Source organism: Chelonia mydas, chromosome 8, assembly GCF_015237465.2.
Source record: "Chelonia mydas isolate rCheMyd1 chromosome 8, rCheMyd1.pri.v2, whole genome shotgun sequence".
In the NCBI taxonomy this organism is placed as follows: Eukaryota; Metazoa; Chordata; order Testudines; family Cheloniidae; genus Chelonia; species Chelonia mydas.
In genome coordinates, this window is record NC_057854.1 from 3,299,605 (window position 1) to 3,324,415 (window position 24,811).

The 24,811-nt window shown below is 48.2% G+C and overlaps 1 protein-coding gene across 2 annotated transcripts in view; it reads right to left on the reverse strand.

The window, feature by feature from the left end:
- Positions 1 to 24,811, reverse strand: part of CYFIP2 (cytoplasmic FMR1 interacting protein 2) — a 75,071-nt gene that overhangs the window by 37,810 nt on the left and 12,450 nt on the right. Inside the window, exons 3-19 of one of the 2 annotated variants that reach the window (XM_037906539.2) lie at positions 24,101 to 24,190; positions 23,794 to 23,871; positions 21,057 to 21,158; positions 18,672 to 18,853; positions 17,159 to 17,255; positions 15,991 to 16,119; positions 13,190 to 13,294; positions 11,084 to 11,172; positions 7,462 to 7,579; positions 6,453 to 6,572; positions 5,916 to 6,041; positions 5,391 to 5,557; positions 4,841 to 4,988; positions 4,351 to 4,504; positions 3,628 to 3,784; positions 2,542 to 2,638; positions 1,528 to 1,604 (exon numbers count right to left, since the gene is read on the reverse strand). In XM_037906539.2, coding sequence (XP_037762467.1) covers positions 1,528 to 1,604; positions 2,542 to 2,638; positions 3,628 to 3,784; positions 4,351 to 4,504; positions 4,841 to 4,988; positions 5,391 to 5,557; positions 5,916 to 6,041; positions 6,453 to 6,572; positions 7,462 to 7,579; positions 11,084 to 11,172; positions 13,190 to 13,294; positions 15,991 to 16,119; positions 17,159 to 17,255; positions 18,672 to 18,853; positions 21,057 to 21,158; positions 23,794 to 23,871; positions 24,101 to 24,190 — 2,036 coding nt within the window. Of the gene's footprint in view, positions 1 to 1,527; positions 1,605 to 2,541; positions 2,639 to 3,627; positions 3,785 to 4,350; positions 4,505 to 4,840; positions 4,989 to 5,390; positions 5,558 to 5,915; positions 6,042 to 6,452; positions 6,573 to 7,461; positions 7,580 to 11,083; positions 11,176 to 13,189; positions 13,295 to 15,990; positions 16,120 to 17,158; positions 17,256 to 18,671; positions 18,854 to 21,056; positions 21,159 to 23,793; positions 23,872 to 24,100; positions 24,191 to 24,811 lie in introns of both variants that reach the window. The other variant, XM_037906538.2, reaches the window with a different exon arrangement.

The following is a 24,811-nucleotide window of genomic DNA, read 5'->3' on the forward strand; positions in this document are numbered from 1 at the left end:
ACATCCCCTTCTGAGTCCTGCCTTCTCTGAGTCATCCCCTTTATGAGCTGGGAGGGTTCTCCCAACCCCTCCTCCCTCTCTTTAACCATATTTTTATACCCCTCTGTCATGGGGGTGTATAACCCCACACTGGTAGATAAAGGGTTAATAGGTGCCCGAGCGTTCAGGCAGCCACTTGGCTGTAACTAGAGGGCACGCTAGGTGCAGTTTATTATCAGTCTCAGCTGGGGAGGAGCTAGATGTTCATCAAAGAAGAAGCTCAAGCCAGTGAGGAGAGAGACCCAGGGAGAGGAGGCTCAGCAGAAGGGGGCTAGAGTTCCCTCTCTCTGGGGAAGGCACCCACAGGGGTTGAGCTAGCCCCGTAGTGGGCCCTGAAACAGGGTCTAGACTCCAGCTGGGTAGCCTCTTGGGTCAGTCTTCCAGAAGAGGAACAGGGAGATGGAGAGAACCCAGAGGGTCTAAAAGCATAAGCCCCGGGCAGGCAGCAGTGGCTTGGCTTGGAGTCTGCCTGGGGACGCTAGGGAATGCCTGGGAACCCGCGACTCTGAAAGAAGAGTGGGATTAAAGAGCAGCCCGGGAGGGGTGGAGGATGTAGTGGACACTGGATACCCCAGAAGGAGTGAGACTGAACGTGACCTGGCTGGAGCACCGAGGCATTAGAAGAGACAGACCACCACAGGGGCCGAATGGCTGTTGGAAGGTGGCGTCTGAGGGGCAGGTCCTGAAAGGCACGTCCCAGCCATGAGGTGGCACGCTGGCCAGTGAGTCACTCTTTGACACCCCCACCTCGTCAAACTCGCAGCTGCCATTGTTATCTGCCACCCTGCTGTCCATCGTTCTCGGACACACCACCAACGGCTTGTGTAAATGGAGAGTGCATGCGCGGCAAGGCAGGGCATACATCTAGAGAGCACTGGTGTGCCATGGACTAACAGTCTGCGTGGGCCCTGCTACCGCACACTAAAAGTTCCCATGTGTGCACGGACCTACTCCCATTCACGCTAACTCGCTGTCTAGACAAGCCCAATGAGTGAACTGCTAGTTCTGACACGTGTAAGTGTTGGCAGTTACTGGGTAGCTGACACTGGGACTCTTCCACGGATGGGCTGCCTTCTTGATGGGCTGCTTCAGGCAATGACTTCGTTGGTGGGAGACCACCAGTCTTCCATCAGGGTGAATGTAATTTGGGGATATCTGTAGGCAAATCCTGGACATTTTCTTGCTGGCTGCGCTTGCACAGGGGCTGAAGCTCTCCTTTAGGGGTTCTCCTTGTTCCTCCCCGCACTGTACCCTGTGTTAAGCCAAGGTTCTGCATTATGGCCACCGTGCAAGGATACGACTGGCTCATCAATGCCATGTATGCCTTTAAATGGTTAGAAGGATCATGGCTCTTTGGGGCAGGGATTGTCTCTTTTACTGTGTGCCTAGAGGACCTAGAACAACACATCCTTGAACGCTCCCTGGAGCCTCTAGAGGATACCTCAGAGCAAACAGTAATAACAATCAGCAGCAACGGGATTCTCATACCTGCCAGCCATTGCTTTATAATAGGCAAAGATCTGATCTGCCAACTTGTACACAAACTGGTCAAAACACAAGTTCACCTGACAGAGAAAGAAATATACATCACAAGGGTGTAAACAACATAGAAGAAATAGGCTCTTAGAACAAGTGTGAGTGTGTGTGTGTGTGTGTGTGTGTGTGTGAGAGAGAGAGAGAGAGAACCACTGTTTTAATAAAACGCCATCCGTAACAAAGCACTTTACCCTACATTTTCTGTCACCTAGCAGAGGGGTTTCCACTCTCTCATGATAAAGGAATGCAGACCATTGAGCATTTATGTTTCTCGCCTTTTATGAATCCTACCATAAAGTCTTCCTCTCCCATCCCCTGTCCCCTTTATCTCTCAGTTTGAGCTGAGTGGAAAACAATGTTGACTTGAACTGAAACAAAATTTTTTGGTTTTTCTTGTTGAAATGAAATGAGCTGAAGGAACCGTTTTGAATGGCATTGCGAAACAAGACATCAATTAAAAATGAAACGTCAAAAGAGCCTCTTTTGAAAACATCGAAATGAAAGGCTTTGACATTTACGGAAAAAAAAAACGCCCTGACACAATTCGAATTCCAATTTGCAAATAGTTTTGATGCGAAGAAAAATGCATTTTTTGGCAAATTTACTATTTGCTGAAAACAACTGCCCTCCATGTCCTTTCTTGCCTCTTTCCCCGCTGACATCTCATGACTCTTCGGCCATTAGTTACACTTTACACATCCCAGACGTGAATATTTTGCTTTCACTGGATCCACATGGAGCTGATTGCCGACTGGGCCATTGGTCAGCAGGAATACAAAGGCTCCTTTGGAAATTTGTGGCCTTCTCTTGAATATTTCTTAGTATTTTATTTTATTTTTTTAGGGGATACCTCTAATTAATTCACTGAAAAATTGGTCTGTTCAGTCAAATAGGACACGTTTGTGAAGCAAGAGGGAGTTCTTCATTCATAGCACAGTCAGACAAATAAAGAAGAACAGAACTTACTTCAGCTTCAATTTCATCGTATAGGAACTGCTTTTTAAACTTGGTCAAGGCATAATATGCGCTGTCATTATATAGGTCCAAGGGATACAGCACGTACCTGAGGGGAAGAAAACAGTTCATGTTAGAGTCATAGAGTTTATGGTCAGAATGGATCATCTAATCTCAACTCCTATAAACCACAGGGCACCACCCACACACTCAACCCAACACTCGCAATGAGACCAAAGTATTGCAGCCCACAGGAGACTAGACTACGATGTGCCACAGGCAGAGAACAGGAGGGACCAAGGTGCACTGGTGCCCAAGGCGCCCGCAGTGGCAAGGGAAGGACGAATCGAGATATACCCAGATAATCCTGGCAAGTGACCCACAGGCTGCAGAGGAAAACGTAAAACCCCCAAGGTCATTGCGAATTGGACCTGGGGGAAAAATCCTTCCAGACCCCACATATGGTGATGATTGTAACAGTTACCCCTGCACCGAGAACCAGAACAAGGCATATGGCCCCTCTGCAACCACTCCAGCCCAGCCACGTCTGTTGGAATGGAGAATTCTCCAACCTCGTGCCTTTCAGCTCCACCTACTCCAGCTCCTGAAACTCCCCCCACAGTCCCTAGATCACAGTTGCTGGAAGTAGCTAGAGGACAGCTGGCTTTCTGCTAGCTGAGGGTCCCCTGCACCACCATCCATGCCAGGGAATTCACTGTCTGCCCTTTAAGAAACTTCTGTGCTTCTCTAGCTTTGCAAAGGGACCTTAGTGTCTGCTGCACCTGCCCCTAGAGTGGAAAACAATTTCTTTCACAAGGAAGCAGTTATAATGCATAACAAATGGCATAAGAGTTAGTATTATTTATTATTGTATTACCGCAGTGCCTGGGAGCCCCAGCCAGGGACCAGGGCCCCACTGTGCTCGGCGTTTACAAACAGAACAAAAGACCCGGTCGTGCACAACTGTATCACAAAGTCACATGTACACTCGAATACTTATTATGTTCCTCTGATAAAACTTCTGTCCCCTAGGATAGGCTCCTTAGTGCCCTGAGGTCCAGCTAATGAACCCACCCACAGCCACCCTTAGGCTCTTACTCCATCATGGAGGGTTCCTTGGTTTCCAGGATGTGGTCTGTGAGAATCCAGGGCATGGACATCTCGATGGGGAACTGGATCCGACGGCCCATGGTCAGCTCCAGAAAGAATTCTCGGAACCAGAGCTGGGACAGATCGCAGCACTGCTGCAGGGCTTCTGGAAATAGACAGGATGTTTCTCCCACACAGGGAGAACACAGAGTTTACTGTCTGCAAGAGAACTAGGGGAAACCTACAGCAAAGGGCAGGCCCTGTAGGCCAGGCATAACATTTATTTTAAATGCAGTTCAGCTATTCTATTCCATCACAGTTCTCAAACCACACCCATCACCATGGTACCTGAGCACCTTACGGGTAGGAGGAAGAAAAGATTATGATCCTCACTTTATAACTGGGGCACCGAGGCTCAGGGATATCAAGTGACTTGGCCAAGGTCACACAGGGAGTTTGTGGCAGAGCCAGGAAAAGAGCCCAGAGCCTTACCCACAAGACCACCCCTCATTTGCTAGTGCTGCAGCATTCATCTTCACTTAAGAGGTGGCCAAGATCTGGTAACACGCCTGAAATCGGACCCAAGTGAAAACCCTTGACTCAAAGTAAAATTTGCTGGCGAGGCCACTCTTGAGCAAGACGATCCGTCGGACCAGGCTGCCTACGCCCGTCCCATCTGTGCAGCGCAGCCGGACAGGACCGGGTGCAAGTCCGCCTCTGCTATAACCTCACCGCTGATGTTGAGAAGGTGGGTGAAGAAGAAGGACTGCTTGTGAAACTCCTCAATGGCCAGGACTATTGGCCCATCCAAGCTGCTCCTTAGAGTCTTCTTCGAGCCGCTCTTGTCTGCGATGAGCGACTCCAGCATAGTCCGCACCATGTAAAGCTTTAAAACAACCAGCAGCATCCTGACTGATACAGCAGCACATGGTGCTCTATAGGCAACCAGCCCCTCCAACCCCCGGGAGTTTCCACCCAGTGGCTGGATCCTGTAGGCTGCTTCCATTATTAATCTGAGACCCACAAAGAAGATGGCCCTAGCATGGATTGTAGGACAAGTGATGCACCAAAGGCAACAATGGGAGCTACCTGCATAAGACATATGCAAAGACTTTGGAAAAGAGAAGACTATAGGGGCCAACAACTAACCCCCAGAATGGGCCACCGCTGGATGACTTTATGGCCCCAGGACTCCCTGGAGAAGTGGAGACAGTTTACGTACCTGTGTGCTTGATGGACCCACTGCTCGTCGAGGAACCTTAATATCGAATCCACCTTTGGGGTCCTTCTCGCCTCTCAGGCAGGGGTCATTAGGGGGCTCCCGACCTCCCTCCCAGTCACAGATTGTCTTCCGAATTGCCTGAAGGACACTGGGATGGTGAAAGCAAAACTTTAAAACTTGCCTTTAATGTGAGGAGAAAATGCCCAACGTCATGCTCATAAGAGGAGGGAAAACACATTATGCACGGACACCTGGTGGGATGGGTACTCGCAGCGGCTAGGTTTGGGAGGGTGGCTCACCAGGGTTGGACTGTACCCATCGGATGGTTACAGGTGCGTTGGTCACATGAGGATAAGCAGCTCACCGTGGTTCGTTACGGGTGTGTTGCTCACGAGTGCTGGGCAAGGTGCACCGGTAGGCTCTGGATGTGGCGTATGGCTGGCTATAGCTATGGGAGGGCTGCCCACACAGAGGGTCGCCCATGGGGGTTGGGCTGCAGACAGGACCACACTAAATAGAGATATGCTTTAAGTTACATTTTGGGCCCCACCTGATCAGGACATTCTTCTTTTTCCTGACTGCTTGTCTCAATGGTTCTCGGAGGGTCACCTGGGCAAAGTCTTGCAGGGCTGCATAGATAGTGTTTCTGATGGCCTGGTTAAAGACACTCTCCATCCGGCCCATCAGCACTTGCAGACCCTTGATCATGGCAATTACCTGGGTAAAAGGAACAAAACTAGATAAGTTTCCTTGCATTCGCAGAGGTAACTCTGGTGGGAAAGGAAGGAGTATTATTTCCATTTTGCAGCTGAGACCCTGAGAGATGAAGCCTGGGATTGTGAAGGGAGTTAAGTGCCCAACTCCTACTGAATGTCAGTGGAGATTGGGTGTGTCACTCCCCTAGACGGCTTTGAAAATCCCAGATTAAGTGAGTTGCCCAAGGTCACACAGGAAATCTATAGCAGAGCAGGGAATTGAACCCAGGTCTCCATCTTACTGCCTTAGCCATGAGACCATCCTTCCTTGTGAGGGCTGACCATCCCTTTGGACAAAACGAGCCACTCTTAGCACCTACCTCCACAAAGGCAAATTTCTCCTCGCTGGTGTAGTTGTACCGGGTGGCTCTCTCGTACTCCTCAGCGGTGCCTGGGCAATCTTTGTTACAGAACTTATCGGTGGGATGTACCAGCTTCCAAGAATACTGGAAGGAGAAAACAAAACCAACGCAAATAGTAAGGAGCACAGCTGAGCAGACTGAAATGGCGCATCACGCAAAGAGGGCTTTCCATCCTTTTAGACAAACACTCCCTCGCCTCCACTCCTGTTGTTTATAGATAACAATTCCTTTGGGAAGCTTGAAAACAAGCTGTTTCCAGATCTGACTCCACGGTGGCGTGCAAGCACTTTGCTTTGTTTATTGTAGGGTTGCTAATGACTTCTGGGCCATTGGCATTAAGTTCTTGTACTTTTTTAACATCAAGCTGACCCTTAATGTTTATTTGTAGAATTCTCAATAAAACAACTGTCAGCATCACCCCCGTTTTAGAAATGGTGACAAAAAAGCCAAATTTTGAAATCACCTGGTGGGGATGTGACCCTTGTTGGTACTCACCACTTCCATGACATGGGCGCTCCACTTGGAGAGCAGCTGCAGTCCCCGTAAAGCCAAGTCAAAGAGCTCCCTGTATTCCTCATCTGACTTCTGGCTGTCCAGCCCCGAGCCGGTGACCACCTGGAGACCCCCACACAGTGGCAAAATTAGAGTCATAAACCCAAGGCCATGCTCTTCAGCCACGACTGCAAGCTACGGAATGAGAGGTCTAGCTCCCCTGATTCCCAGATGAAATGCCAAAAATGCAACGGGCAATGTATCCCCCACAGGAAAAGCAAACTATTGTTACAATCCTAGCTCAACATGACGCTTAGTAAGCGCATAAGCAGCGTATTTCCTACAGACTTGGGACTCAGTGGTGTCTCTCCTATAACGTAAGAGAAAATACAACTCCTTCCTTATCATCCCAGTGTCTCAGAGATTTCCCTGAGATGCCCCAAATATAAGCCAGCAATTTGTGAATCCTTTAAATAACAACAGAAAAACACCCATACACAAGGTCTAGGCACCCTACCAATTAGATCATAATTACCAATGATGACCCAGCAGCAAATAATAATCACAGGCAAATATGAAAGGACTCAGTCAGCCAATACATCCAAAGAGCAAGACAGGTCCTTTAGTCTCTCCCACGAATCTTCCTCCAAAGCCCTGGCAGGTAGTTTATTTATTTCAGTTTAAATAATAAAAAGACACCGGTGCAAAGCTCCAGGTGCTCCGACACACAATGAATTATATATGTTTTGTTGCAACATTATTCGTATGAACTATATTGTCAATAATGGAGTATTGTAACGAAGAGATAAGTGGCTTTTGCAGCCCGCCTAGAAGCTCATCCAGTTTACACGACTTGCGTCGACTGATGACTTCAGCGGTAGTTTGCGCCACTCGCGTCTCTCCCACCCCCCATGGAACATGGAGGTGACGTGCTGCGCCATTCACTGGACTCCTCCTCCTTCACCCCGGGGGACGCCCACCATCTCAGGTGGCGGCCGCTGCCCGAACGTACCTCACTGTTGCTGTAGCGGGCGAGCTCAGAGATGAAGCGAATGTGGTCGTCTCGGATCTGGACCATCTGCTCACAGATGTTGTACTGGGGACTGATGCTACTCTGAGTGCACATCCACCTGGGCAGAAAAGCGGCCTCTTTAACGGAGAGGGCACCCGGCGGAACGCGACCGCCCGCTCAGCTGCCGCCTTCCCTGGGCGCTCTGAAAGCCTGTCACCTTCAGAGCATCGGGACTCAGCGTGCAGCAGCCCTCTCCCCTGGCCCACCCTGAGCCCGCTGGACAAAGCGTGTGCGTGATGCACGGTCCTCCTCCGTCCCGAGGCTGGCTCACATGGTGTTACGCCGGGTTCTCATCTACCTCTTCCGCCAGGAGAACCCTCCTGCAATTCCGCCCTGGTAATGCAGCTGGGCGTGCTGTACTTACCTTCCAGCCACGGAGAGCAGTAAACAGCCAGCCATCTCTAGGCTGCTATCTGTGCTGCTGTAAGGGGCGTGCTCAGGGAACGAATAGGAGCAACACAGGCTGTGCATCGCCCAATCCCTACCTCCCAACCCGGAGGATAACCATCTCCGGACAATATCATCCTCTGTGCGCCCAGCCTTGAAGTTCTGGTTTCCGTTTTCTACCACAATAGTGGGGTACCACTGCAGTGGACAGCAAGGAACGCTGCTTCCTTCCTGCTCTTCTTTTGGTCCTGGATTATATATTCCTACCCCAGCAAAAAACCGGTATATAATTTAATATGCAGAGAACAATCGATTGGCCAGGATTCTCTTTCGTATTCTTTAAAGGAACTTAAAGTGAGGATCCTGGCTCCTTTACATGCCAGTATACAAGAGTATTAGTGGAAATAAGAACTAGGTCCATTCAATGAATTTAGCCCCCGTATTCCAGGTCATGAACTATCCAGACTTGGAACTTGGCCTTATCGCAAAAATGTTTTCTGCACACAAATGTCAGCCCATGGGATTCTCATGAACTATCGTCATGGCGACTGCTTCGAGTATTCGGAATTGGCTCTTCATGCCACGTGACAGGCCACGGTAAGACACAAGGTGTTGTTTCTGCTCCGTGGCTAGATGCTGCCTGACACTCTTGTGCACAGGAGAGGGACTTGAATAAGCTGCTTGTGGTGGGAGCATTCCCACGAGACTATGTCCACACAAGCTCCTGGCGCAGGTACTTGTGGTGGCTGAAGTTCTGGTAAGTGCTTGATGGTGCTATCCCAGAATCCCATTACTCGGCTCTTACCCGTTTCAGTGTCCTGTGCTTCCCACAAGAGAATCGGCAGGTTAACAGAGATGGCCAGTGCTGCACCAGCCCAGCCTGCCACATATACTGTAGTCCATAGGGAAGAAATAAAATGCCGTGCAAGAAAAATACAATTAATTCCATCTGGAGTGAGGGAGGTGGGAGGAAGGGACAGAAAGGGGGAAAATGATGAAAATGCAAGTCTAAAAGCGTGCAGGGAATAAATGCCCCCCCCATACACACACACTTGGAGCAGTTTCGTAGCCAAAGTCCCATGCAACTTCAGTTAGGAAGTGTGTGAAGAAGGAACCTGTGTATTAGCAAGGCAGGGCGAGGAGAGATATGTGGTGCCCATGTAGTGTGGTGATGGGCACATTAGAAACGTGATTAGTCAGACAGGTAGTCAGCTAATTAGACTCTAGGATGGCAAAATGAGGAGAGCTGGTAGAAATTTTTCATTGAAACATTTTTTAAAATCAACAAATGGCTTTACGATCAAAACAAACATTTTCACTTTGGTCAAAAATTTCCATTTTTTACTGATATATTTTGTTAAAAAATTCTGAGTTTTGATTTTCGGAAACTGAAAACTTGGACCGACCAACCAAAAATTTTTTCCCAAAATGTTTTCAAAACCTGCTTTTTTGTAAAAAACAAAAAACCCCAAAAGTTCTAGTGGGAATTTTTGAAACCCCACCCACAATGTTTCAAAATTCCTTGTGCAAAAATAATTAACATTGTGCAAACAGCTCAAAGAGTGAGGGAAGGTCAGATACATTCTTGGTTGGGAAGGTGCATGAGGACACCTCCAGCCAGCACCCGTGTGGGAAGAGTGGAAGCCTATCCTAGGTGTGCCTGGCATCCATTGTGAAACTGGAATATAAATGAAAGCCTGGTGATTAAACACTGTGTAATTTCCTAGCCCCATGAAAGGAGACTGGTCTCTTTATGAGACCGTTGAAGAGCCTTGGTAGCTAGAGTGGATGGATCAGTGAACAAATGACTTTTGAGGCTCCACTTCACTTTGAGGAGAGAAGCGAACTGAGTTTGAAGACTTTACTTCATTTTATGCGGACTTGAGTCCACTTCACAAAAATCAGCAGTAACAGTTTAACACAGTGGACAATGTTGGTTTAGGAATGATCAAGGACTGAACCAATCAATGCCTAAGAGGCTCCTTGGGACAGTGGAGACACAAAAGCAGCACAGCACATTTTTGTATTGCTTTTCTGTTATTTGGTCCCACAGAAGAATGCTCACGGAAAGCCAGATGGATACCTGGGACAATAGCCAAGCTTATCTCAGTCAAGCACTGCTTATGTGCCATGTGCAAAGTTGCAAATGCACCTTAATCCCAACCTATCACAGGGATATCCACATCCATCTCTGACGTTCTTTGGAGCAGTAACTGACCACTGCGCCAAACCGTGCAGACAGGTGTGTTTGTGTGTGTATGTGATGTGATCTAAACTGACAGCTTCACACTCATTTCACATGAGAGCTAAACTGGATTTGAATCCAGATCCTAGACGATTCCACAAACCGACAGCACCACCAAGCCCCAGGGAAAGAAACTGTTTGAGGAAAATGGAATCACCACTATTAAGAAACTCACGTCAAATGGATCTGACTGGTAGGTGCATGTTTCATTCCCTGTGTCCCATATGAAAACCTCCTGCCTGGGGAAGGGCTGTGGAGTGGTCTCACTGTAACTGCTTCCACTGGAAAAGGTGCCCTCCTTATTGCACAGATAGAATCCAGTGCTGTGTTCATGCTCTGGAGGATTTTGTACCCCGGATCAAAAATGTGGATTAAAATCTGCCCAGAGCAGGCACACATCACTAACATTCACACAGCCTGTGCACCTGAGTGCCCACACACCCATGAACACTCAGACCGGCACTCACAGCTACGCCCCCCTCCCGTGCAAGTACACAAGCATGGGCACAGAGCCATATGACACTCCTGGGTGCGTTCTCACTCATGTGCCTAAACTCACAGCCACCCACGCACACTCACATGGATGCACACTCACAATCCCCAATGACTGTGAGCACACACCCAGTGCACCCTACATATAGGCACACTTATATGTCCACATTCTCACTTTCCTGCACACACACACAAACACACACACTCGTGCCTGCAGGAACGACCTGTCTTTCACACACACACGTATACGCCTGCACAGACAACTGACCTCACATTCAGGCATGCTCGCTCCTGTGCATTCCTGCCCAAGCACCCTTGGGCACACTTGGGCCCCTGGAGCCAGCCACGCACAGACCTCACACACTAGAGAAGGAGTGTCACAACTCCCTCCCCTTTCCGGACACATGGAAGCCAAGAGACATTACGGCAGGCACTCACTTGGATTTGTTCTCCTCATAGTGAGCACTGGTCTTAATGTATCTGGCCAGTTCTATCTGCATATCGCCGAATAAGGGAACCACCTGCAGCTGCTGGAAAAGAAAACATAAGAGGGTTGAAATATGGTAGAGGTTTTCCTTTGGCTGGAGAGCAACACAAAAGGACACGAGAAGGCATCTTCTGCCCCTGAGGTGCTGGATTGGGCCTGCCAGTTGAAGGGGAGGTGCACACCTGGACGTACAGGCATCCCAGATGATGAAAATGACTGAAAACTTATGCCAGGCTTTTTACATAGGGAGGATCATCCTGCCATAGACCTCCCGGCCCCTGGCTTTGGTGATACCCTGTTTATTGCTCAGTAATGTACAGGGCCACATCTCCAGCCCCCGGGAGTCCCTAGGCAATGGGCCATGCACAAGCACCAGCAGCTGCTGGAGAGAGAAGAGTGTATGTATAGAAAAGATAAATACATAATAACCCTGAACCACTCACCCCGTCCCTCCCCGCCCCCTCAAAGAGAAATAAAGCAGTACGCTAGCATTCAGGGCTCCTGCTGACTCCAAAAACAGACAAGGATCCAGCCATTGCATGGGCCCTGGGCACCGGTGGCAGCTTGGTCTCGCCTCTTCTCTGTCTGTGGCACACAACACTTTAGTCTCCTGAGGACCTAAATGCTTTAGTCTAACCCAAGTTCCTGGGCTTAACGCATCTCCTACACTAACATCACCATGGGTTGACAGGAAGTGATGAGAGTGACAAGGCAGCAAACAGCAGCCCTATGTAAGAGGGCAAAATCCTTTCGTGGTAGAGCAATATTCATCCATTAAGTACAAGGTTGGTTTTCATTTTCACTCGAATGAGGCAGAAATTGTTAATAGTGCAGGGATTCACTCCCCCCCCCCTATTTTAGCAGGAAAATTAAGTCAACAGGACTTGATGGAAGGGAAGTTATTGGCAAAAGGACTCAGTGGACGGAAAGCTAACGGTAAGTATTACCATAGCTAATAGGAAGTGAATAGGATACAATACATTTCATAAGAAAAACATGCTTTATTCTCCTATTCATTGCCGCAGCCACAACTATTCAATGCCAGATCTTACCATGTCTGCTAGTGCTGATGTGACCCAAATCTAAAGGGCCAATTTATGGCTGGCTCTGGGCATATGAGCGATGGAAGGGTGAAGACGCTCTCCTATGAATGCATCCGATGAAGTGAGCTGTAGCTCACAAAAGCTTATGCTCAAATAAATTTGTTAGTCTCTAAGGTGCCACAAGTCCTCCTTTTCTTTCTCCTATGGAGGGAACAGCTGCAACCCAAGCCAGGGGTTGCAGGCACTCTGCTAAGGGCTAGGTACTGGACTACCCACAGAGGGGAAAGAGAGGCAGAATAAGTGTAGGGACTTAGCCCTTTGCTTTTTCTGCAGCAGCCAACGGAGCTGGGCTGGTATGGGTGGACATCCTGGCATACACGCAGAGTCCCAGGAGGAAACCAAGAGGAACCAGGAGGAACTTGTCCAGGTGTTCCCATTCCTGCACAGACCCTTTGCAACCCACTCCCTGAGCACAGCATGGCATACAGCCACAGGCCAGCCCAGAACGAAAGGAGTGAAATTGTTCCAGCAAAGCTTAGCATTAATTCTCTACAGAACCTTCTGAGCATTTTGAGGTGCAGGTTCAAGCCAACACACGCTTCCAATTCACATTTCTACCCTACAGGGGCTCTGATTTCCAGATGAAATGAGGTGCATAAAGCAAGGCAAAGGGTTGTTTGGCTCCTTTGGTCAATGGTGGGCTAAAGAGAAAAGAAAAGCCAATCATTAACCTCAGAGACCATAATGAATCGGACTAGAATTTCAATAGGGCTGGAAAACCCTGTATTTCTCCAGCGAGTAGAAACGACTATCAGAAATATGCCACCTGCTCACCCAGATCCATGGCAATCCAACCGTCTCCGTCGCCTCAAGAAGGACCTGGATCAGGCTGAGGATCCTTAGACCTTTATCTGAACTTTAAATATGTTTGTTGTTTGCTTTAAAAATCACACCCAAGCAGGCTGGATCATTAATTGACAGCAATCTCAAACCTGACCTGCACAGGCCACTGACCTTGAAGAACTTGTCTATTTTGCTAAGATTGATTCTCTTCTTGGTGTCCAGTTTGTAAATGTTGCTGACATTCCCATCCATCAGATAGAGACCAAAGCCCATCACCTGGAAGGACACGGAGACAACAGGAGAGGCTAGAGTAATTGTGATGAAACGATAAATAGACAGCATAGGTCAGAAGGGAATTCCTTTTATATAGGGCATGAGAAGGCATTGTCTCAGGGTCCTGTATCTCAGCTCCAGCCATGTGAAATTAGCGATGGGTAGGGTGGGGAAAATCAAATATTTGTGGATACATAGCACGTTGGCCTTGATCTTTTGCTTTATTCGTTTTTTTCAAGAACAAAAGGTGGTTTCTGCCACCATAAAATGTTAAAATGGAAACGGAAAAATTTCATCCCAGAGCAAATTTGAAAAAATTCATAATTTTTCCCCTGGTGAAATTTCAACCTGTCTGTAATGAAAAGCCATGTTCACTTGTGGAAAGTTCAACATTCTGCTCCAGATTAAACTCACAAATGCTGAGGACAATCTCATAAAAATGGCCATACTGGGTCAGACCAAAGGTCCATCTAGCCCAATATCCTGTCTTCTGACAGTGGCCAGTGCCAAATGCTTCAGAGGGAATGAACTGAACAGGGCAATTTAGAGTGATCCATCTCCTGTCATCCAGTCCTAGCTTGTGGCAGTTGGAGGTTTAGGGACACGCAGAGCATGTGTTGTGTCCCTCACTATCTTGGCTAATAGCCATTGATGGACCAATCCTCCATGACCTTATCTAGTTCTTTTTTGAATCCATTTATACTTTTGACCTTCCCAACATTCCATGGCAATGAGTTCCACAGGTCGACCGTGCATTGTGTGAAGAAGTACTTACTTTCTTTTGTTTCTTTTAAATTGAATGCCTACCAATTTCATAGAGTGCCCCCCAGTTCTTTTGGTATGTGAAGGGGTAAACAACACTTCCCTATTAATTTTCTCCATGCCATTCATGATTTTATAGACTTCTCTAACATATCCCCCTTAGTCATCTCCTTTCTAAGATGAATAGCACCAGTCTTTTAAATCTTCCCCCATATGGAAGCTGTTCCATACCCCTTCTCTGTACCTTTTCCAATTCTAATTTACACTTTTTGAGATGGGGAGACCAGAACTGCACAAATTATTCAAGGTGTGGGTATATCATGGATTTATATAGTGGTATTATGATATTTTCTGTCTATGATATTATCTATCCCTTTGCTAATGGTTCCTAACATTCTGTTCGCTTTTTTGACGGCCGCTGCACATTGAGTGGATGTTTTCAGAGACCTATCCACAATGACTCCAAGATCTTGTTCTTGAGTGGTAACAGCTAAATTTAGACGCCATCATTCTGTATGCATAGTTGGGATGACGTTTTCCAATGTGCATTACTCTGTACTTATATAAACACAAGGGGCAGGCCAGGGAGTGTTCAGCAGGTAACAATGTGAATCATTAGCTAGCTGCCATGACCACCCTGCATTCTCTGTTGGTGAACTCTGACTATTGACCTCAGCTCTGACTAGGACCATGACTCCTGCTTGAACCAAGGAACACTCACATGGATCCTGACACCCGGTATTGACCCTCAGCCTGATCCGATACCAGTCTTTGGCTTGACCTTGGCCTGACTATTGACCGTGATACTGACTCTGAGGCCCGGCGGTTGTTCCTGCCTATCAAGCTCCTGCCACTAGTCCTGCCTACCTTCGCCCGAGATCCTGACACGTTCACTTTATGGCCTCTTTGGGGTCACGGCACAAATGCTGGAAGGAGCCCAAAGAATCCAAAGATCGGTTCCATCACTGCTAGCCAGGGGCCTGAGCAGCAACATGCAGGGGCTGCTAGGTCGGGGCGGGATTCAGATCCCGGGATTGGTTTGCCACATGAGGCTGCTTTTGGCCCATGCAAGCAAAGAGCGGCTCCTAAACACCTGAGTGTGACAACAGAAGCACCACCTGACTGCTGTGCACAGAGCTTTCCCCTTCACCAGTGAGAGGCTCCACCTGCTGGCTGAATGCACGGTACAGCCACCCTATCCTCTGGGCACGCTGGGTTGGGTGGCCGACCTGGTAAAGGGTCCAGAAGGAGAAAGCTGGTGGCGAGGAGCGACAGGGAACAGAGGAAAGAGAGAAAGGAAGAAGGGAAAAAAAGGTCTGTGGAAGGAAAGCAGAAAGGACAGGAAGAATAAAGAGGAGAGGAGAGAGAACAGACTGAGAAAAGCCAGCCCAGTGATCCCCTGAAAGCGCCGTACAGGGACGAGTCATTGCTCTGGCAGCTGGGAATGCCATGGAAGCAGCACACTCAGCCGCCGGGCAGGGGCAATGCTTCAGAACATGCCTGCGTGACCCATGCGTAGAGCTGTGCCCGGCTCTGCTCAGCTGGACGGAACGTCATGGGGCCTGGAGGGGGAGAAGTAAAGGTAGGAAGTGGGGCAAGCAGTGGAGATTATGGATTCCCAATGGAAGGAAGGAGGAAAAGATTAAGGGAGGGAAGATGGAGAGTGGGCAGGACAGGGAGCAAGGTGGCTTTGCCGGAGCTTTGATATTCCTTGGAGAGGCTGCATCCTTGTCATTCTAGCCCTTGTCTCCAGAAGAATCTGGCTCTGTGTCCGTGGAGAGACTCCCCTCCCCACAAATCTGATACCACAAGGGAGGAAGGGAACAAAGGAAGGAAAAAGGGAGAGAAAAAACAGAGGTGGGAGCATGAAGGGATTTCACCGCTAAGAAATGGAACAAAAGCCAAAGAATGCGAGAGCGCGCACAAGCGGGATTTACCTTTAAGAGCATGTGCTTCTCGCTGGGCGTCAGGTACATCTTGTTTTCATAGTAGTCCACACAGATGTTGACAATATCCGCCAGCAGCTCCTCATAGCCAGGGATAACTTCCAGCTGCTGATGCAGACACTGAAACACCAACACGCCCCACATTAATCCCACAGTGGAAGGGCCAGGGAGAGGAAGGTGGAGGAAACGTTTGGAGGCTCGAGGAGCAAGATTTTCACCCTGCAGTTTGCAGACTGACCGGGACATCTGTGTTTCATTAAACCGTTCGTGGTTCTTAGTCATCCTGACCCTGTGTCGAAGGACACAGTTTCAGAACCAGGAGCAAGAGGAGAATGTCACCTGCTAGCCTCACCTGAGGCTGTATAGGAAATGTTAGCTCCACTATGGCACCAGGCATGAGAGACAAACCCCTTTTCTCCAGCTCTCAGGCCTTCAGGAACAACACTCCCTCCTTAGATTGAGTCTTCCAGTGTGGTCACCAGAGAACCAGGGGTAACAGCCAAACATAACACTGTGACGTGACAGGCAGAAGAGAAATGATCTGGCTCAAGAGGAGACTTTCCACTCTGCTAATGTCTTCTCTTGTCTTTGTGTCATGTTCTGCCTCAACAGCACAAACCACGGGATCAGGAAGGAGCGTTTTGAAGCCCTTTTCTGATCTGCAATCCCCGAGATGGAGTGGAAGTGTGGAGTGTGGACCTTCCTGGCTCCATCTGTATTTTACATTGTGCATGTCTCATCTGGCGAAAACTCAAGGCATGGATGCACCCAGTAGGTGAAAACAGGAACCTCAGTATGAGAGATTGAAGGGTAAATCTTCTACCAAAGAGACAACCTCATCCCACTCATCTTGTGTCTTTTTGATCCCCACACCTTCTGTTTATCACCGGTAGCTGATACCCTGAGAACTCTAAAGTCATCCCAGATGTTCTGTTAGCTGGATGTGAGGCCTGATCCAAAGCCCACAGAAGTCAATGGAAAGACTCCAATTGGCTTCACTGGGCTTTAGATCGAGGGCATAACGAACAACGTAGCCATCTCAAGAGCCAAACCTGCAGCGCTCTTAGCTCTGCCAATGCAATCATGTCTCCCCTTCCTGCACTAACTGGCAACTTTGCTGAGCAAGTGGTGGGAGAAAGAGTGAAGGAAAGCGACCTGCCTGCGTGATCCGATTGTGGTTTGCCAGGAACATGGAGAGGTTCTGGGATTCCTGAATAGACTGAGGGTCAGCCATCTTCCTCAAAAACTGGGCAGCTCTGAAAGGAGAAGATCCTGTGTTGTACAGGGCTCTTTGCATCATTTTAACTCTTGGGGGGGTCAAAATGTTGATGCCATGTTAACACAGCAGTCAGATCATTTTACCCCAACACGTAGGTTGGGTAAAAAAAACCAAGTTTTATACAATTTAATAATAATAGAAACATTTTCATGATTTTCTTTTAATTTTAAATGAAAACAGCCTTTTTTATCAGAATAATACTTAGCCCTTACAGTGTCCCTCTTATCTATAAAACACTTCACAGTTCTGAGTACGGTCCATTCTCCCTGGTTTACAGACAAGGAGATTGTGACACAGAGAGGTTAAGTGGATATTTACCCATTTACACTGTAATCCAAGTCAAGAGGGGAGCCAGAACTAGACCTCAGACCTCCTGACTCACAGCTTAGTGTTTTGTCTTCTCTACACCAACTCCACCAGGAGATGCAGTTATCACTCTGTGATCTTTGCAGTGCAGACACTGTAACGCTTTGCTAGTGCCTGAGAACCAGCATGTGAAGGTGACCATGAACAGCCCAGATTAGTTTTACTGTCCAAGGGGAGCAAAGTGCTATTAATGAGCAGACAACATAAATGGTGAAAATAATAATAATAGCTAGCTCTTTAGAGCTTTTTATCCATTGCTCTCAAAGTGCTTTACAAAGGAAGTCAGTAACATTATCCCCATTTTACAGATAGGGAAACTGAGGTTAGCTTTTTAAAATGTTATACCTTTAATATCCCTACGTGTCATTAGTAACACAAGCAAAGAATGCTTTGTTTAAATCCAAGCTTTTTAACCTGCCATGGCTGCCTTGCAGGTCTGTTGTCTCCTGCAGCCTGGTCTCCTCTATTTTGCTTGGCTGATGACTGGTTTGGGTTGAATATATTCTGTAGTTTTAAGGGGAAAATCCCCCAAAGAGCAAAACCCTTTATGGAAACTTATGCCACTAAAACTCTAATGACATTCACGCAACTCCGAGGCTTATGCTTTGCATTTTTGTTTCGTTTAGTAGCCATCCGGCACTGCACAGCATTAAGCAGAAAGTGTTAACCACCTGCAAAATAATCTCATTAGCTCTCTCTAGTTAAGCTAGTTATCTGACGCCCATTACAGTAGTATCTGAGCACCTCACAATCTTTAATCTATCCTCATAACATCCCTGCGAGCTACTGTCCCCGTTTCACAGATGGGGAACTGATGCACAGAGAGACTAAGTGACTTGCCCAGGGTCATACAGGAAGTCTGATGAAGGAGGAACTCAAACCCCATGCTCTGGCTAGCATCCTAACCACTGGGTCATCTTTCCTCCTCCTGCCCTGAGTCAGGAGCAAATGAGACACAGCCCTGGCCATCCTACGCCTCCTCCCCGCACGCTACAGAAATGTGCAAGTCAGGTGATTCCCCTCCCACCTTTTGTAGGCAGAGTGGTCATTTTTGACGCTGCACTTCATGTTCTTCAGCTCATCCAGCACGGCAAACATGTTAATGAACTTCCCCAGCGTCAGGAGATAGGCCTCGGAGACAAAATCCTTCCTTCTCTCAGCATGGCACAAGCGCTTCACCTCGTTGCAGAACCGCTCGATAGCCTTGCGCTGGAAGACAATGGAAGGGGAACGTACTTAGTGGGTGTCCTGTTCGTACTTAGTAGAACTATGTAATCCAGTGGCTCAGTGTGCACCAGTGTGCGACATGTCCCCATCTAACGACCGGCCCACCAAATGGAAAACAGCCCGTTACTGCCACTAGCTAATAGCATTCCTCCGCCGGCTCAGGTGGAATAGGCCTGCACGTTTAGTGCTGGGATGGGATGTCCACCCCACCCAAGGCCTGACCAGGTTAACAGGGGCCAATTAACCTTATGGGCTGCACTTGGAGGAGAATCAGGAACGGATAAAGTCTAAATGATGATGAAGCGCAGCTGGGCAGGGGCAGGCTGAGCGTGTATAAAGCCAGGAAGATGAGAGCAGGAGGGGGCTGCAGGGAGGAGCTTTGCAGTCATTCCCTAGAGAGAAAGGAAGTTGGCTAAGCACGAGGAGGAGATCTAGGGGGAAAGCGAACCCTGGGCTCCTACCCTGCACTACAGAGGCTAGCAAGAAGCCGGGGGAGGAGTAGCCACTGGGAGTGGAGAAAGCTCGGGCTGGTAAACCCAGAGATGGGCCGGGAGCTAGAGAAGTGAGGTAGGAAGGAGCCCAAGGAAACAGCAACTGGGTCTGAGACTGAGTAGACCGTTGTTACTGGGCACAGGGTCCCTGGATTTGAACTCAGAACAGTGGATGGGCCCGAGTTCCCCTGGACCTGGACTTGAACTGGAAGACTGCCTCCCATGGCATATGGACAAGTTGTCCAGTGGGACTTTGACACCCCTGAAGGACTAAACAGTGACCTGCCCGGAGGGCTGAGTCACAAAGAGGGAGCACCCCAAGTTCCAGAGAGAGAGAAAGAGGCCACGGGGCGAGCAACTGACAGAAAGGGGTGCCAGATGAGGCAAGAGCTAATCCCCAGACCCTGTCACCAGGATGTGCCCCAGCAGGGCATGTACCCTGTTACAGTGCTGAAGGTTCCATGTTCAAACCCCACTGATGACAGATGAAGAGGCTTTGTTACAAATATCCCAGCTCATTTGAAAGTACTCTCACTGCTGGCCAGAGGAATGTGGGTTCAAACCCCGTATGAGGCCTTGGGCTGACAATGTCACATAGTGTGGTGAGTTTGTAAGGTAAAATAAGGTGTTAAGCCAAGAGCCCTTCTGCACAGCTCTTCAGGTGGACGTTAAAGATCTCATGGCACTGAAAAAGAGCAAGGGAGAAACCTGGCTCCAGCCAGCATTAGAAGTGGGTGTAGGTGACCAAGGTTCTGTGTGAACTCCTGGAGCACAGCCCAGGGATCACTCTACCTGCTCTGCCAGAATCTAGCACGTGATTTTGTTAAGTGCTTTGGGATGTCTCAAGTCTGAGCGCTGCTAAATTTAAGTCTCTGTGCCCTTATTTACGTTGGACAGTTCCAGTGGCAAGTGTAAAGGAAAGGTTTCCAGCCTCAGAAGACTTTCATTATCTGGGGTCACGTCCTCTTACAAATGGGTGGCCTGAACTGTGCCTGGCTTTGCAATCAGACAGAAGGGGAAATCTCTCCAAAAACACTGTCACCTCAAAGCAAATTGAATCTGGGGAGCTGTGAAAGTGGCTGACAAAAAGTATTAATCTGAGCAAAAATAAAAGGGGCAGGTGGTCTGGCAACCTCATGCTTGTTATCTTCTATCACATGTAATACTGAACTCAAATATTTCCCCCTGCTGCAGAAATGCCAACAAAAACATGGTGGTGTAAGTGCCTTTTTGTCTTCCTCAACACCCACCGTTCAGGCTCTGGAGCGTGACTGTTCTCTCCTAACCCTTCATTTCCTTTCACAGAGCACTAAAAGCATTAGTTGTTGTCTCTAAGTATTAGTGGGGTGGCGGCCTTATAGAAATACATTGCAGATCAAATATCTACAGCAGGGCTGAAGCCACCTGGACCTTCATAAGCTTCTGGGCCCAGCTTTGCCCAAAGGTCTATGACCCGGGCCTGAATTTTGAGTTTATAATTAAATCTGAGGCTAGGCAAGAGTTGTGTGCCTTAGAGATTTTGCTGTGAGGTATCCCACATGCCTACTGGCAGCTGCAAAGCTAAAGGGTGTCTCAGCTCTACCAAGAGAAGTTGGGAAGGTGTCCTCCAGGCTGGACTGGCAGGGAAATGAGATCAGAGAGCCACAAATACTGAACTGGGAATAAAGCTCCTGCCTCCCTCCTTCACCACTTACCTGGAAATACATGAACTTCATCAGCTTGGTGACCTCCGGCTCCAGAACTTCCACGGTCTTCTCATAAATTTCCACCCGGTTCGGCTGTTCATTACATTTCACCTGAGCAACAGCAACAAATGGTCATCATTAGCATTCCTAACAACATCTCTGGTTTGCACCGGCTCCCATCCTCTGATGATTTCAAGGTCAAAATGACAAGGTGAAGCCTGGCCTGGGTTAAGGAGGATAGTCGAGTTGAAAACCAAGTTTGTTGTTAAGGAAGCAATTCTCAGACCTGGGATTCCTTTCAGATATTATAAACGAGGATGGTGGCCTACAGCATTGCTCTGGGAAGCAAAGTCTTCTGATATATTTTTTGCCTGGCCATCAAACAGGACAAGTCCTGGCTTGATGTCATCACATGAAGATGAAAGGTCATCGCGCTGTAAAGTTGCACTGATGCCTCACATTGCAAAGTCACAAAACTCAAAGTGCATTCGAGGTTTTAATGTTCTTGCAGCTCTGGAACAGACCTGTTACAGTCAATAGCAAGTCATGGCTTTTTTGGATGAGTTGTGACTGTACTACAAAATGTTGTGGGGGCTTTATTATTAATTATTATTATTATTATTATTAATTTTATTTTCAAATTAAAAATATCTTGATAGGTCACCTACATCCAGGTCATGGAAACCTGGATACGGGGAGAGGCTTATCCGAATTTCACCTGCTTTAATTCCAAACTCTGTCTCTTTAATGGACAGCCTGGTAAGAGTTATAAATGTTTATCCAAATCCGACATTGCCAAATTTCATGCTTCTCTGAATTCATTTGAAATTCAGCTCTGAGGCCTCTCTCAACTCTACCTCCACCCTCCTTTATGTGGGCACAATGGTGTAAGGGAAGATCCTCGACCCCTATTCCAATGAGTTTGCACCACTGGGAAGCTGCCTTAACAGCGTCCCTGTATAAGCAAATCCCCAAATGGCCAGTTCCATGCCACCCACGCACAGCCTCCCTAGCCTAAGGGGCACACCGAGGGCATGGCCAGAGTGCACTCTGCTCCAGCAGTTCTCACAGAGGTAACAGCCCCTGGTGAGCCGATACAAACTGGCACAATCTAGAGCAGCAGTGCAGCTGCTCTATCTTGTGTTTGGAGCTGAATCTGCTATAAAACATCTGGCCATAAAAGCACCTTTGCCCTTATGAATTCATGTAAGAGATGCATTGAGACAGAGCAGAGTCAGTGCAGCAAGCGACTCAGATAGGCAGAGTAACAGCACCAGGAGGGTAAAGATTTTAATCCACCAAAAAAACAAATCTTCGGTAGCATTCAATCCCCTCTCCCCATGCCCTGGCAATCTCTCTCTCTCTCTCTTTCTCTCGCCATCCATTCAAACTCTGCCTGCAGCATGTTTCAGTGATCGAAAGAGGCAATTTTAGCACAGGAACAGAAAATCATTGGGAATAAGCAAATACTCAGTCAGGAGCACAAAGCCCCAGGAGGCTGCGACTCATGAAACCACCAACAAAGGACAGCCCCAGGGGAATTGCATTTTGACCTTTGCTGGGGTGCCACAAAGGCGTAACCATCAGCCTTGTCAGCCATGTGGACATATGACTTTGGCTGTATTGCACTACTGAGAAACCCCGGTGTCACTGTGGATAACAAAAGCATGTTGTATCTGCCCTGCTAAGAGCATCTACCACAGTGACGTAACACAGACTCACACTACAGCCTACAGGCCTTGAGCCTAATCCTGCAAGCAATCACTCAAGAGGACCACAGATGAGCAAACTTGTGTGTGAGTGTTTTCAGGATTGGGCCCTTCAAAATTTAGGGTTTTGTTGTAGCTAGAGGGGCTAGAAAAATGTCCAACTTTGGCTGGACAAGGTGTCAAAAATTATGGCTGGATCAACACTTAAATGTATCAGCAGCCAAAAAAATGTGTGTTCATCCAGCCTCTGGCAAGGCTGAACTCTGAACCAGGAGGCCTTCTTTGTCTACGTGCACAATATCTGTATCACACAGAGCTACACATACAGCTGTGACGTGTGTGCGTTACGTGGGGTTTTTTTTTTTTCAAACTTCACGTGATGTTTAAATCTCAGTGGAAGCCCCCAAACAAGCCAAGTTTGAAATCATCCCAATGTAACCTGTGGAATAGAATCGGGGAAAAGTGTCTTCCAAATTCTGCTCCGCTGATTTCACTCTAAAGCCCAGATCCTAAAGGTATTTAGGCACCTAATTCCCATTGAAATCAATGGGAGTTAGGCACCTTTGAGGATCTGGGCCTAACTTCTCAAAAGCAAATAAACTTTGAGCTGAAACAACTTCCAGCTCCAAAGGAATGTGAGAAAGTGAGGAGCACCCGAAGAAGAGGGGTTAGAATGGAAGCTACAACACAGCTTTAATTACAGCAGGTGCTACCCGCACTCCTCATAACAGACAGAGATGGGTCCTGCCCTGGGCACAGCACAAGTCCTCAAAGCACGTACCCCAGAGCTCTGCAGCTGCTAAAGCAGCTGTCTAGTGCTGTTGGTACTGCAGCCCACGCCCCTCTCCTCTCCAGCAGTGGGATGCTTGGGCTGGCCGGGTCAGCGTAGTCTCATACCAGCTTCTTACCACACCCCAGTAAGGGTCTTCTCTCCTTCTGGTTGATTTCCCCAGCACAGATCAAAGCATTTGTAAGTGACAGCCAGCTGGCTATTCTAGCATGTCCCTTCTGGGAAGGAATCCAATGCTACTTCTTACCTGGGGTATGGCCCGAGAGCAGCTCCTCCAAGTGTAAAGCATCACTGCGTATTCATGTCCTTCTTCCAGCATTTCATTCTGCAACATACAGAAACGTATGGCTGTGGAACGCCCACTAGAAAGAACTATGGATCAGCACCACAGGGACCGAGGGTATGTCTACCCTGCAATCGGAGGGGCGACTGCAGCGTGGGCAGGCATATCCAGATAAGCGTCAATTAAGCTAAAAACAGCCATGAAGACATGGTGGCGCAGACCCTGGTAGGGGCTAGGAATGCAAGGGTCCTGGGTGGGCTTGGAGACTCACCATGCTCGAATGCACTGTAGCCTGTTCGATGTACCTGGCAATGCCGGTCACAAAGGCATTTCTGTCTTCAAAGTTTGTGTCGAAATTAGCCTGAAGACACAACAAATGGTCAAGGGTTAAAGCACTGTTGGATATTTGTTATGGTCCAGCTGCTCCAGATGGCCAAAGGGGCTTAAATAATTCATTAAGAAGGAAGATCCCAAAAAAACATGTAATGACTCCCCCGGTCAGGTCATCTGCATGGACTGATCCCAGCACCCTTGGGTCTAAAAGAACAAGTCTCTCGCTCATGGTCAGGTCCGTTCAGTCAGAGGCAGAGGCAGGCTCATTAATCTTCATGCTCCAGCCTCTGGAGCGGGACAGAGAGCCACACTTTGTTAGCAGGGGTTACCAAGAATAAACGGTGATAAAGGGCAGGATAATATCCACGTTTCCAAGTCAGGCAGCCCCGAAGGTGAGAATGTGTATGAGGCACCAGATCTGAAAACTAACAGCCACGTCCTAGTGGTTGTTCTTGTATGTAGATGCGCTGAGAGAAAAAGAAATGAAGGGCACTGACTTCTGGCTTTAAGGCTCTTGCCGCTGCTCAGACTAACTGACACAGGGCTCCAGCCTGCTCCCACCAACGTGAATGGCCATAGATTGGGGCCAAAGGGAGAAAAACAATCTAGAGCTGTCAGAGGGCAGCCTGCCCCTTTAAGAGACAAGAGG